The 16,114-nt window shown below is 29.7% G+C and overlaps 1 protein-coding gene across 1 annotated transcript in view; it reads right to left on the bottom strand.

Moving 5' to 3' along the window:
• Window positions 1-16,114, bottom strand: part of Klp31E (kinesin-like protein 31E) — a 213,516-nt gene that overhangs the window by 40,549 nt on the left and 156,853 nt on the right. The window contains exons 9-14 of the mRNA XM_080178409.1: window positions 12,910-12,991; window positions 9,909-9,978; window positions 8,578-8,631; window positions 6,484-6,643; window positions 6,094-6,188; window positions 4,431-4,511 (exon numbers count right to left, since the gene is read on the bottom strand). Of these exons, the coding sequence (XP_080034535.1) occupies window positions 4,431-4,511; window positions 6,094-6,188; window positions 6,484-6,643; window positions 8,578-8,631; window positions 9,909-9,978; window positions 12,910-12,991 (542 nt within the window). The remainder of the gene's footprint in view (window positions 1-4,430; window positions 4,512-6,093; window positions 6,189-6,483; window positions 6,644-8,577; window positions 8,632-9,908; window positions 9,979-12,909; window positions 12,992-16,114) is intronic.

Genomic DNA, 16,114 nt, shown 5'->3' with positions numbered 1-16,114 from the left:
ACTGGTGGTGAAGGTGAGCTAAATGTTATCTAAGTACATGACCATTATAACAACTTGTCTATTAACCTATGTACCATTTTTTGTAGTCATAGCAGCCTCCAGTGGAGCCTCTCGACATGAAATATAACCATTATCTAAAAACTACATTATTTACTTTATGAATTTTAGTAATTAAAATTGCATTTTTTTTCGTTTTTAATATTGCTTGGCTGGAGGCTGCTATGACTACAAAAATTGAACCATAGTTCAATATATAAGTTTTCATCATGGGCATGCACTTTGATAACATTTAGCTCACCATCACCACCAGTAAGAGCATCTTAAAGGCCATCATCCTCAAAATCAAGATTTTAAAATGGAGTTTTTTAACACTCAAAAAACATTTTTGTATACTTTTCAGGCTAATTTTTATTTTTAACATATATTTATCTTCATCCATAAGACGGGGGGTCGGCAGCTGTCCTCTAAAGTGATAGGGATAGAATTTCTTTTTTTCAATTATTTCTTATTTAGAAAAATCATTAAAATCTACCTAAAACTGTTTTTCATTATAATTAATGCATAAATCCCTTAAAAAATTGTTATTTTATCAGAATTAATTTATAAAAGTGGAGAAAAGGGCAAAACAAACGTTTTCCTATTGATTTTCTTTTGATTTGCATAATGAAGTGGATCGGTAAAAAATACAAAAATATAGATTTTGATTGAAATATAAGCATTTTACTCTAAACAGAGTCTTTTTCTTTTATCATACGTGTTGCTTTAACAAATAGAAACAATGTACTGTAAAGCTGTACACTTATGGACTACCGTAGACAAAATATCCAGGAAAATGTAGATTGCATAATGAAGTGGTTCTGGGTTTAGTTTAAACCTTTCCGAGACTAATAATGAACTTTCCTATAAAGTAGAGCTATATCGAATTTTTTTTGATTCAGACAAACTCATAGGCACACATCCTACTACTTCTATATAAGGATGTAAATTCGTAGGCATACCTAAATATCTTACAAAAAGAAAATCTAGCCAAATCACAATAAACCCTGTTATAAAATTAGTTTTTTCTTGTCTTTCAAAAGTTTAGGAAAATAAGGGAGGAAGGGACAGGGAAAAATAAGTTGGTCTCTACCTTTTTCTTTCCCACAATATCACGAGCTACCAAAAACAGAATATTATTAGAACCAGGGAAAAGTTAATTTTAAGTTTCATTTTCCTATCACTTTATCCCTAGCAGAAAAAAAAGAAACTTTTTCAATCAAAATAAAAAAAGGAAATATAGGTTACTTTGGATAAATCTCTTATTTTGCTTAACTTTACTCCAATTTTAGGGTAGCCTCGCTACTTGAAATATGCAAAAAAATTTTATCAATGGTACAATGTCAAAATAAGGGTTCATGCTACAACTTTTGGATCTACTGCAGTTCACGGTAAAATATTGCTGGTAAGCAATATTTCCAAAAATCAAAGAATTTTAAAGGCTGCTAGCTGGCAAACGGCTGAACGTACAGATCATACTCGCACACTATTTTAAGCGGCATAAGAAGGCCTCCAAATAATCTGTAATAGCCAAGATCCAATGATACACAGGGAAAGCTTCACTGAAGAAAAAACGCGTAAAATAGGTTTTTTTCGCGCATTTCTCTGCACTGCGAGATAATTATGCATTATTGATTTATGGCAATTCCAGATTATTTGTAGGCCTTCTTATGCCGCTTAAAACTGTGTGCGGGCATGATCTGTATGTTCAGCCGTTTGGCAGCTAGCAGTCTTTAAAATTCATAGATTTTAGGAAATATTGCTTACCAGCAATATTTTACCGTGAACTGCAGTAGATCCCAACTTTTGTCATATGCCATGTCTAATGAAAATAAAAGTTTTTTTTCTACTACTGCTGTCTTTATTTTTGGTTTCATTAAAAAAATTATAGAAACATCAAAAAGGTTTAAATTATTGATAAATGGACAGTATACTTAGTACGAAAGAAACATCTAGAAATAGCAGGGATCTTAAAGGAAACATTTATGTACATGCCAACCAACGATGATCAACAAAACTACCCCTTATTCAGATTAAAAATTTTGGTTAAAAAATTTGAATATTGCTAGCACGAAACAGCAAATCAAGATTTTTAAAATTTCCCAAAGGATTTTAATCTACAAATAAGAGAACGTGTTTATCAAACTTTGGGTACGCAAAAAGTATGAATTATAGCCATAAAATTCATTCTGATTCTAAAAATAAACCAAAAAGTAAAATGGTAAGGAAATAAATCCTTTTTAGTAAAAGATTTTACAATCCAGTCATAAAATACGTCCTTAAAAACAACAAAAAATAATCTAAATATCAAAATAGTCTTTGAAAAAGACATTGAAAGGTTAAAATTATTAGTTGAAAACTATGGAGGCTGTTAGTTTATAACAACCAATCAATATTTAATGAAGGTAACCAAACATTTTTATCAACGATTAAGAGAGCTTTTGGTATCATTATAATTTACAGTCCATTGTCCCCTCTCTCACTTAATTGTGTAAACATATACAATAAAGTTTACATTATATTCAGGGAGTGGGGGAGAGACATTGGACTAAAAGTTAAACTGGTACCCAAATTTTTCCAACCAAGTTATTTGAATGATCTTAAAACTCAAGGTCTTTAAAATGTTTGTCCAGGGAGGGTGGGGCAATGGAATTAAAATTACAATTACACCTAAAGTTTATAACCAGGTAATCTTATTCGTTGAGAATTTTTTAAGATAGGTTTTTGTATTGAACTTTGATTGATGGTTCTAAAGGGGGGGGGGGCGAAAGTGACACTTTTTGAAACCAAAACTAAAAGTCAACAAAGGAACTCAACTAAAAAAAGAGTTACAGGTCTGAGATTTTGCATGGCAGTTGCTTTATAGGGGTAAAATATGGAACTGTGAAGAAACGGCGGCGCAACCGCCGAAAACCGCCGTTTCCCGCCGAAATTTTGTTTGCCTTTTCTCGGCGGTTTTCGGCGGTTGCGACGCCGTTTCTTCACAGTTCCATATTGTACCCCTATAAAGCAACTGCCATGCAAAATGTGAGACCTGTAACTTTTTTTTAGTTAAGTTCCTTTGACTTTTAGTTTTGGTTTCACTTTCGCCCCCCCCCCCTTATCAGTGTCCAAACTTTTTAACCTTAAATAATAATCTTCAAAAGGGGTAAATAGATTCAATCAATTCAGCGTTCATTGTCTTATCCCTTAAGATCCCTGATTATATAGGATGGTTAAAGTCAAAAATACTTTGATGTAAAACTTAAAGTGAAGAGGGAATTTACATTTCAAATACTTAGTTTATACTTTGTAGTAGCGAAGATACTTTAAAACAAGGGTTTATCTTACGTCCTTGCAAGCAAAATGACCCCGGTTATTCGTTAAGACGTTTAAACTCTATTAATTTGTATCAAAAAGGAAAGGAGGGGAAATTGGACTGTTAATTACACTGGTACCAAAAAATTTAATCTTATTTGTTAACACAAAAACTTTTAATACGCCAATAATTTAATCTTTTAATCTCGTTTATCATCACTGGGGATGTATTTCGATTTATAGTCTATTATATTATCATTTTCGAACCAAGGTACGAAACAATTAAGATTTAATAGAAGGTGAAACGTTTGGACAAACGTTTTAAACAATCCTTGGTTTAATTGAACAATAACATTTTTTGGGTTAGTCTACAAAAGTTACTCTAATATTTAGATTGGTCTATATAAGTTGGTCTAATATTCGCCAATTTTTTGCTTCCTGTTCAATTCTTTACTAACAATGATGACAACATTCAGAGATTTGTTTCGTGTTGGTTTGGTCTATTTTTTAGTATTTAAAACTTAATTCTTTAAAACCCTTAATTTATTCTTACAATTTTAATAATGTACTTCTATCTGATTGTTTGTTCACAAACCGCTGAACTGATATATCTCTCCTTTAAAGATCCTACTCCCAAGAAAAATCCCCCCACCACACTTCCCAAAGGGAGGGTTTTCTTAGTAAAGCTGGGACACCCTCCAACAAAAATAGTTATAAACCTTCCCTTAACCTACAAGAAGCCTTACTGTAAAGGAGAACCATCCTTCACTAAGACTGACAAGCTACTCTGCTCATTTTCCATAAGGGTATGCCGTACATGCAAAGTGAGTTATGGATTAGCTTCACTATCCCCAAAAGCTTGCAAGTCAATTTGCACCTTTGCAATCTTGTCAGGCAATCTTCTTCATACACAGATAGATAGATAAATAGATAGATAGATAGATGGATGGATTGATAGATAAATGGATGGATAGATGGATGGATTAATGGATATATGGATGGATGGAAAGATAGATAGATGGATTGATAGATTGGTATTCATATAGAGATTCTCTTATAGTAAGAAAGAAATACTAAACAAAAAAAACATTTTTTACCTAATAAACCACAGTTAATAGAAATTCCTTCTTTAGCTCTCTCTCCCGTTGCTCCCGTCCTCTTTAACCTCTCACTTCCAGCTAAAATAGATAAATAAATAGATTAGTAGATAGATAGACAGATAGATGAATAGATAGCTCTCCCTCTCCCGTTCCCTTTAGCCTTTCACTTTCAGCTAAAATAGATAAATAGATAGATCAGGAGAAAGATAGATAAATAGATAGCTCTCTCCCTCTCACTTCCAGCTAAATTAGATAGATAAATAGATGAACTGGCTTCTATAAGTCTCAGACTTAAATTAGGTAGATAGATAAATAAATGTAGAAAGATAGATAGATATAAAGAATTAACTTTTTTTTTATTAATTTTAGTTACAATGAAGACACATTCCATTGTAGGAGATCTTTTTAAAAATTATATTACAATTTATTTAAACATAACACAAAACAAATAATTTAAATCCTTAAGTGTTTCTGATATTTCTAGGACTTGTAGGGGACAATGTAAAATGAATTAACATCCTCAATGATGATAAACAAATTGCCCCTGCTGAAGACGAATAAGATAATGCGGTTGTAACACTTTGGGTACAAGTGCCATTAACCTGGGTAAGGGTAAGGACGAGCAAATCATCGGAAAGGGGTACTCATTTGAAAAAGTAAACTGATAAAAAAGTAAATAAAAACTAACATCAAACATATCACAACACTTTAGAGAAGCTTCGCATGTAAAAAAAAGGCACAACAAAGGTTCTAAAATTGCTTTGCAAAATAGAAAAAAGGGATTTAACTACGATGAAATTCCAAACTATAAGTAGACATGTTACCACATTTGTAAGCTTTTTAAAACATGCATGCTTTGGTCCACTCCACAAGGATAATTTTGTCCATAGGTAGCGCAGCAATAACAAACAAATTGTTTTTTGAGGGAAAACAATACATTTATAGTGAATTGTTAGTAAATCACTGAATATGATATTTTGAGAGAGACAGAAGAATTTTACCGGTACTTAACAACTTGAGAGTAAATAATGGACAGAAAGACTTCCTAGATTAGACTTTCAGACTTAGGTCATGCAATTAAAACGTAAGTTGTCTAGTAAGTGTAAATATATAGAATTAGGAAAAAAAAATTTTGGCATAAACTTTTCCACCAATCAAAACAATTATAATTGATACAAAATAAACTGTTTTTTCATGTTTATTTTATCAAATACCTATTGATGAAAATACGGGTCCCTTAAATCAAAATTTATAAGTGGAAATTTCTTCCTTTGGTAAGTGGCTAAAAATGGTATATAGAATAATTTATATGAACTTGTCCTATCCCTCCTATAATTAAACTTTACAATTTTATTATGTTAAAAATTCGGAATTAATCGGATTATATTTAGTTGAGTTGAATCTGCATGTTTGAGGAGATACATGGATAAGTTCATGGAATAAAAAACAATCTTTGCCTTAAACACAATAACTACTAGTGCCATTACAGATATGCAAAGGAAAGAAGGTGATATTGAATTGTAAATTATACTGTTCCCCAAAATTTATTTCATTAGTCTTAATTAGGGACATAGCAGTAGTAAGAATAATCATATAATTTTTGACAGACGGACGGACATACAATGCTATAGAGTAGCTGCGCTACTGATTTTTAGCTTACCCAAATCAACAAAGTGAAACTTGGCTGACAAATGTTCGAAGTCATCGTTAGATGTTACAACTTCCATATCATCCGTACTGTCCACAGAGTTTTTCCTAGATAGATATATAGATAAATAGATATGTAGATTCTGATGATTAAATACCACATACTTACAGATAGTAGGAAAACTAAGCAAATGACCAAATCTAACATTCAAAAAAAATATCAAAGAATAAGAATCATGACATTTTAATAACTATAATACTAACTTAAATCTCAAAAAATAGCAACCTAAAAATGGATACCTGGCATATCTTTGTAGCTGTATGTACAATTTAGAAAATAAAATCAATCTAAAATCCATGATTTTATCCAGTGGCAAAACTTACTATTACTTATAAAAATTACCTGGCTACTCTTTGTTGCTGAATGTATAATGTAAAAATGGCATGAGATCTTGAGGACTGATCATTCATGTTGGTTGAGGCTGTAGTTCTGTTGAATGCTCCTGTACGTAAACAATTAAGGGTGTCCTCCTCGGATTTGACTGTTCTTGTTGCTACGCCTAGCCACACAGTAAAAACCATTCAATATTTGCAAAACATTAAGTTGTTTTGAACAAGATTCAAATTATATTAGGGTTAAATTGACCTACCAGGTTAAATCTATAAATTCATCTGATCTTAATTCCAATAACTTTTTGAAACTCCTGCGACTAAATTACAATATTTTTTTTTATTTATGCCTCTTACAGAATTAATAAGCATATTGTATGAGTAATAAATGAAGAATTCATTATCAAATTGTCAAAAAATTCACATGCAAACCAAAATATTTCTGAATTAAGTTTACCCAACGTAGCAAACATACAAAAACTTGCAAGAAACATCCTTTCATTCCAATTTTCCATTGATTTTTAATTTTCATAAAAAAGCAAATTTATAGTTCTTTCTTAGCTTTAAAAAAGTATGGTTTTAAAAAGCCCCGAATGTCTTAAAGATTATAAAAATGGGGAATTATGGTTGTTCAAGTGTCAAAAAAAGGGAATTCTACCCTTTATTTTAATTAAGAACAGATCAATGTCAAGAACAGATTGATGAGGTGTTTCATCAAACCAGTTTATATAGTTTTGATAGTTGAATAAATTTGTTGTATTTAAGTAGAATTTTTAAAACAAAATTAAATGGTATGGTAATAATAAAACTTTTGTCCAATTAATATCCTAACGCTCTTGCTGTTGATGCATTGTTTTTTTTTATTGATATTCACATTTTTTAGGTTTACACAAAATAGATCTTTGTGTATTCCTAAGTTTTGTATGAACTCCTGATGAAGGAATTGTTCTGCATGACTAAAGTTTATAATTCTTCAAATCTGGTTGAAGGCAGATAATTTATTAGAAAATTGTCTTATTATTTAACCATTTATTTGAGTACAAAAACATGGTTTCTATCATTTTTAATGGTAAGTAATTAAGTTTAAAACTTGTAAACTACGTAATTGCAGTTTTATGAGCTTCTTAAATTCAAAATTTGTTGCTATTCATTTTGCATTAATGTGAGTGTATTCTTATTTAATTAATTACCTTCATGACAAATTTTGTTTTGTATTGATTGATTTTTTTAATAGTTTACAGTATTTAACTTTTTAATTTAAGTATTTATTTGAGAATTTATTTTGAAATATTTTTAATTCTTATTTATTTAAAACTCCTTCAAAGTAAGATATTGTGTTCGAGAGTGCAAAACAAATACTTGAGGTTAGAAAAAATGGTTGTTTGAACACATATGGTCCAAAATAAATGATATTATATGCAAGGAAAACAAAGTTATTGTGCAAACATTGAGTTATTGTTTGTAAGTTTAGTGCAAGGGTGGTGCTAAAAAGTATCAAGATTTAATGGGAACTTTGATTAATTGTGAACTGAAGGATGAAACTATAATGAAATCCAAGGGAAGAGGCCTAAAAGTCATGTGATTTCAATTTGAATTAATTGTATAATCTACACATGAGTTTTATTTTACTAATCAAGGAAAATACCACTTTTTAAATGTAACTTTAGTAAAATAGGTATTGCTGTAAAACAGAGGTTAAACTTATGTACTTTTGAGAAACCATTAGAGTACATGCAAAAATGCACATACAGTAAAAGGAATAGTTTATATTCTTTTGGTTCTGTTTTATAGATTTATGGAAAGGCCAAATTTTAAATTATTTGCGTTTGCAGTACCACAATTAGGACATATTAATAATAATGAATAAAAAACAAGGATAATTATGTCAATAATAAGTAACAAGCTTAATGAAATATAGCATGTTTTTCATGGAACTTGTCATTTCCTAAAAGATAGATAAACGAACAGACATTAGTTAAATAGCAGCTTTTCTTTTTTAATGTTCTCAAAATCTGAAAAATTTTATTGTAAAAGATGTATAGTTATTGATGATCAATAGATAGATATTGATTGATTGATATAGATGATTGAATGGTTTATTTTCCTATTGTATAGATTGCTCCATTAGCATCTTCATGGATTCTTATACCAGACTTCTTGCCTAAACATAAACAATATTAACAAGAATAGTTTTCATGAAAACTGATGCCTTATTATAATGAAAAAAAATAAAACTGTACTATACTATATAAAACTTTAAAGTTTTTTGACAAAACATTTGTAGACTTCTGTTCTAGAGGTATTAAGGGGTTTACACAAAAAGAGAAAACATTTAAAATCTTTATTTAATTTGAGGAAGAAGTGAAAACTATATGCCTTTCTTTTACAAAAAAAAACAAAACATAAAAAAGATTTAAAAGCTATGGCATAAGTGAAAAACTAATTTGTATTCCTTTAATTCATCTTTGTGAAATAATAAACTTTGATGTTAAAAGATTTTGACTTATTAATTCTTAATTGTCATGAATTTTCTTTCCGCTTTTCAACTCCTAACTTCTAATATATTTCAAATTATCAAACAATAAACTTATTTTTTCTTCCAAGAATTGTAGAGTAGTTTCGCTCCTAAACTTTAAAACTGAGTAAATAATTTATGAAAAGTAATTTTTCAAGAACTACTACAAAGTATTTTGCTTAAAATAAGATAAATGGTTTAGCTGAGTTAAAAAAAAACTTATTTAAGTAAGATTGTTCATATTTCATGTTAAGTAAAATTTTTGTTCTAAAAAATATTCTAATATTTAGTCGCTAAAAGATTCACTTTTAGAAAAAGACTTTCAGTTGTTCTGCCATTTTGAATATCAGGACTACTTTGCAGTTGTAGTAAAATAAAGCAACATTTTTTGTGCATTATTTCCTAGGACATTTCTTTTATTTTTCTATGTTTTAAATATTTAAGTGTTAATACAATTTATCTAATTCTTAAAGTAGATCAAACACAATTTTTTTTATCAAAAAGCATTTTCAAATTAAATAAGTTCATGTTTAAATCTAAGCATCTTTTGCAGTATATGTTCTTATACATTTTGCTGATTTACATGGATGTTAAGAGCAAATAAAGTTTAACAAAGCTTATGCAAAGTAAATACTTTTGCAATTGTTTAAACTATTGGAATAGGCATAAATAGATAGATGGAAGAATATATAGATTGTTATATACATAGATAGATTGCTATATAGATAGCTGAATATATATATTGCTAGATAAAAAGATTAATAGATTATATATAGTGCTAGATAGGGTAAACCGCTAGAAAGATAGAGTTATATAAAGATTGCTAATTAGATAGTTTTTAAAGATTGATAGAAAAATAGATGAATATTTGAATTCCTATATGTATATTTAGATTGCTAGATAATGAAAAATAAATTGATTACCTTTACTAGTAGATGGATCAAACAAGTCTAGAATTTCTTCATTGTATAACTCCATAAACTGTAGAGTAACCTGAAATTATTTTAAATGATTATTATTAATACCAGGGTTCTTAAGGGATAAGAAAATGTACGATAAATTGAAATACATCCCCAATGATGGAAATACAAAACTGTTCCTCTTGTATTAGTTGTTTGGGCACTACTTTAATTTGAAAACTAACAGGTTCAGTGGTTAGCGAGATCTTAATGCATAAACTTACTTTTTTGTTTATAAAAGAATTGGGTGGTCATAAAAAATGTGAAGAAAAAAATCTACCAAAACTCTATTTTGAACGTTAATTTAATTCTATGCTAAAATCTTTGTCTGTCAGAATAAAACCAAACAAAATAACAGTAATATGCAGGTATTTCGTTTAAACAAGGACATTTATGTCCGTGAAAAGCGCAGAAATAAAAATATTATCATCATTTGGGATATTAGGGAATTATACAATGGACGATACATTGCTTCACACCTAAACTTTTGATAGTGAAAATCACCTTCTTCTATAGATCAATGGTGGAAACGTTTGGACACAGCTAGTTTGAGCAACCCAATCATAATTTACCCATTAAGTAACCAACGACATAAAGAAAATGAATAACAGAACGTGTTCATAAAGGACTTTAGGGCCTAGCAGAATTTACAGTGCATCAAACGTCCCCCACCTCATATTCTAGTAATAAATTCACTTATAAGTGCAGATAGGCGTAAAGAAACAACCTAGTTATAAAGAAGCTTTGCTCCTAAAAAAAAACACTTGAAATTGCAAAAAAGACTGCATATATGAACCTGCCTTTTTTGCATATGTGTTTGATTGTGTGTCTGTTTGTCGAATGTGTGTAGACAAGGACTATTGTTTCTAATAGGAAAAACAACTAATATAGACGTCCAAGGGTGGGGGGGGGGTAATTGAATGTCCACCTCCCCGCCCCCATCAAACTTTCCCTATCCCCCCAAACCTTTATAACCCCTCAACAGAAAAAGCTTGGGCGTCCTTGACAACAAATCAATCAATCTAACGCAATTAATTCAAATTTGTGATTAGAGTTGGGTAAAAAAAATAGAACAAAATTTTGACTTATTTAGCTTATCATTGCAATCAAAAGGATTCTTACAATTCAACCAACATTAGGCACGGGCTAAAAAAACTGGTTTTAATCGTATGATTGTACATTTTATATCCGCGGAAAGCTGGATATAATACGATGCTAGACATAATTTTTTCGGATATTTATCAGTTTCGGATGAATACGAGAAAAAATGCTTAGTTGCTGCTCTCTTAAATTTAGTTACTTAATTTAAAATATAATTAAACGAATAAATGATGCTGTAAATAATCATTAAATTATAAAATGTGTATATACAATTATCAATTACAAAAAAACTAGAATTTAGCATTATTGCAGAAACATTTTTGCAATCACTGCGTTGGTATATCCTAGATCACGCCATCTATTAATCTATCTATTTATCCATCTTCTTTCTAGCAGTCTATCTACCTATCTTTCAATATCTATCTATCTTTGATTTCATTTTTAATTTTATGCCGTCATCTTATTTCTATTTATTTATATATATTCTTTCTGTTTGTCTATCTATTTATCTTTATTACTATCTACTTATGCATTACATATGGATCTTTTTATAATTTCATTAATCTATTTATTTAATCATAAACCTGTTATTATGTTTATCTACTTAACTAATAAACTTTCTGTTTCATTTAGAATTTTTTTTTTTTCAAGAGAGGAAGGGCAATACAATCTAAAAAATGTCTTATATTGCATTACACACAAACCGACTCAAATTTGACCTCTATCCAATGTGATTCGCATACAAAAATTGCGTTTTGTCAATCACGAATATTTAGATTGACTAATGTCTTTCACAATAAAAAATCATGGAGAAAATTGGTTGTAGAATATTTGGCGGTTTCTCTCATAGTACTTAGTCGAGCATAGAACCCCTCCCCCATACATTATTTTTCTTTTATAAACAAAGGGTAGGAGGCGCTCTGTGATCACTAGGGAAAGCACTGATTATACAAAATCAAAACCTCAGATTATAATCAACAAAATTACCCCTTTATGAAGCTTAACATTTGTTGGGGAGAAGCTCAAAAAAGTCCTGAAGCCTATAGGCCAACAAATAAAAGAAGGTGTTCATAAAACCTTTGGGGTCGGTATGACCAGGACTTTTTGCAGAAACCTTTCAATACTCATATTCACGACCCAACTACGTCAATCAAGTGTTCCTACAATGTTTCATAAAAAATAAAAAGCCTAAAACCTTAGTTTTAGATACTTGAATAGCCTTTCGTTTTTATATTTAGTTATCAATTAAACATACTACTCTATTAATAAATAATCTATTGTTTTATCGGATTGTTCATAAGAATTATGAAATTAATCTTTTTTACTTTGCTTAGTACAGTTTTGGCTATTTGCTAATTTTTAGAAACACCCATCAATCATGGCAAATCGATGGCTGTACTTAAAATGCGCGTGACCGTTTTTGTGTATGTGGTGCATGTTTGTTCGCGCGTTTTTTTTGCAAGTACATGTGTTTTTTTAAATTCATTGCTGAGTATCTTTTATAGGGTGTTTTTTATTCTAATATACCTATTTAGATAAAATAATTTTCATTGATTGATTTTTAATAAACCTATCGATAAAGTAAAAGACATTAATAAACTAAATAAAAACATATCAATTCTTAAAATTTTTTTTATGAATTTTAATTAAAATTCTAAACGCAGAAAATTATTAATTTATTCAGTATCATGAATTGTTTTTTAAAAAATGTTAATTAAAATATATTGAAAACAACAAAAATAATTAGTCATTAGTCACCCTTTTTTTCAAAATAAGAAAGGTAGGGGGGGGGGAGTTCTGTGCTCGACGAGGCACTATGAGGCAAACCGCCATCAATAAGCAGCACAACTTCTTCTAAATTTACCTTGAATTCAGGCGGAGTGATGTTATTTTCTCTGGCCTCCTCTTGGCGCTGGGTTATTCCGTCAAATAAATGTCTCACAGCCCTAGATAGATAGATAGTTAATTAAATAGGTGGATAGATAGATAGATTTATAAATAGGCGATAGATAGATTAAATAGTTAGTTGGGGTTGTCTATGGGTTATTTCATAATTGAATGTTTCACATCCCTAGATGGTAGTTAGTTAGATAGATTGATGGACAGATTGATAGGTAATAAGCGGGTTGTTTAGGGGTTATTTTGTAAAATAAAAGTCCTAGATAGATATATAAATAGGTGTATAGATAGATAGATTAAATAGATAGAGAGTGTTGTCTACTGGTTATTCGGAAAAATACATATCTTACATCCCTAGATAGATAGATAATTAAATAAATTGATTTAATAAATAAATGTTTCACAGCCCTGGATAGATAGATAGATATATAAATAGTTGTATAGATAGATAGATTAAACAGATAGATTGAATAGATAAATAGATGTTTCACAACCCTTTATAATTAGATATATAAATAAGTAGATAGAAAGATAGAGAGGGTTGTCTAAGGGTTATTCCGTTAAATAAAGCCCTAGGAAAATAGATATTTAGAATTAGATAGATAGGGTTGTCTGCAGGTTTTTACTCAAATAAATAAATTAATGAATAGATATATAGAGATATAACAATTCGTTGACTGTCTGTAGGTTATGAAGTGGGCCTCAAGGAATTTCCTTAATTTTTCCTCTCTTGAGGCGAAGCCCCTAGAGAATAAAGACAAAACAACTAGTTTAATTATAAAACAATGAAAATGTTTAGTAACTTTGCTACTGAATTAGAACTTCATTATAATACTTGGTTTAAAATTAGTTTAGTTAAGACCAGGGAGGATGGGGACATTGGGCTGAAAATTGCTCTGGTTTCCAAAGTTCCATAACTACGTTATCTTTTTCGCTGGCTACATAATTTGATTACATTAATTGAATTTAGAGTGTTTTGTTTCACACTAGTGTCAAAACTTTTAACCAATAGTTTTAATCTACAGAAGGGGTAATCTTGTTTGTGATAATTTGGAATGTATATCGTCCATTATCTTATCCCTTAAGATTCCTGAATTAAGACTAACCCAAAAATTTCTTTCTGTTAAGTTTTTTTTTTAATACAGACAATATTAGACAAAAGCAAAATTTATAGGACAATTATGTAGCGCAACCATAACAAGCTAAATATATATAAACATCCTGTTTTTCTAGAAACCATTATTCCAAAAATCAGATGAATTGGATATTTATACCTAATCTATACAGGAATCATCATGCAAAATAGTGTTCGAAAGGACAATTCCAAAAAGGCAAATCTAATTATAAAAAATCTTAGCTTTTGCTTAAAATACCAGTTATTATCAAACATTATTTAATCTTTTTAAAAATATAATTACCCCCTTGTAACAACGTACGGACATAACCTATTTATAGAGTAGCTGCGCTATTAAAGATAAATATTGAACCATGATAAAAAACGTTCATTAAAAGCATATCTGCAACAAAAACAATGAACTTTTTTCTGCCGCATTATGAATTTTCCCTCCCCTCTATACTACTAAGTCATTGACTTTCCAGTATGGCTTTGAAACCGCTGAATTAGAACCGGTCTTTAGCCATACTAAAAATAGAAATGGTATCGTATTATAGACAATTTTCTACGGATAATAAAGTTAAAATTAAAGTATTAATGTCATTTTTGTCAGCCTTTGATACTTTTCTTAAATCTCAAATGGTTTGTTTAGTTGTCTTTTTTACCTTTTCACCAATAATTTTAATCTAAAGAAAGGGTTTTTCATACACAATATTCTTATTTTCTATAAAATGCCTTCAAGTTATAGAGTGCTGCACTTATAAAAATGTCTTATTACAATCTTTCGTGCGATATTGGTTCAAAATATGTAGAAAAATTAGGCAACAAAAAAACTATAATTTAGTTGGGTGGTTGAAAATATTTTTACTCTCTTAGCATATTAATCAATGCCATTCCCCTTTGAAATTATAATACCACTTTGTCAAAATACATCCAATAATACTTTGGTATTTTAACTTAGAGACGTTCTCAGTTCATTTCAGTTGCAATTTTAGGAGTTCAGAATTGTGCCCCTTTAAATACAGAGCCCCTAGATGCTAGAGGCGTACCCGCTAGTTTTTTTTTAAAGAAAAGATATATTTAGAGAGAGAAGAAAGAAAATAATCTTTCCAATAATGATTTGTGAATATTGGTAGAAAGAAAGGGTTGTATATTAATATATCTTCATTATCCACTCCCTCCCTGAAAATTATCAGACCTTTTTTGTTGATTAAAATATTGTTGTTAGGTAATCTTATATTAGGTAATTCATAATTGGGAAAATTAGAAAGCATAATAAAACAAGAGTGATTATATCCAAAAGAAAAGCGGGGGTCTTACGGGAAATGACAATGGTTCGTAATTTAGTGTATACTCCTATGAACCAATTCATCAAGATTGTATGCAGGTACCCAAAGCCAACGAAATAGAAAACGTTTTTATAATACGTGGAACCAGTATAGTTCATAGCATAACATTTGGAAAAACAAGTTTATTATGGAAAGAAATAAGTTAGTTTTACTTGGTTGAAAATTGTTTAGTAACAAACGTTTAAAATTTTTTAAGAGTGATCGGAACGAATTCAAAATTTGCAGCAGTCTATATATAAAAGCAGCTGAGTAAATATCATTTTCCATTAAGACGTACAGATACACAAAGTAAGTAATAGAGTAGCTTCACTACTATTTTTTTTCTCCATTTATCCCTGAAATTAATAAACCCATAACAAGTTCAACCTAATTTTGGATTTTTATAAATTAACATTTTTAAGAATGTTTATACATTATAGGCAATATTACACATTAGCAAGTAAAATATAATGGCAGGCGTGTGACATTCAGGGATAGGACAATAAATGATAAATGATTCTTTCTGCCATTAATAGCTGATAATTAATTGGAAGGGGAAAAGGGATTTAGAGTATTACCCTATCCCTCCATAAAATCTGATATTTTAACTAAACTTGTTTTTAAAAAATTTTGAATGAACAATTTTTGCTCAGACATTTTTATATGCTTTACCTTGTTAATCTTTTAACCTTTGCAGTTAGGAAGTTGAAATATGAAAGTAACGAATA

This window comes from Acartia tonsa, chromosome 12 (assembly GCF_053477335.1).
Source record: "Acartia tonsa isolate MP-2025a chromosome 12, ASM5347733v1, whole genome shotgun sequence".
Classification (NCBI taxonomy): domain Eukaryota; kingdom Metazoa; phylum Arthropoda; class Copepoda; order Calanoida; family Acartiidae; genus Acartia; species Acartia tonsa.
Note: the sequence above shows the minus strand (reverse complement) of the source record. Positions and strands in the feature narration are given on the sequence as shown.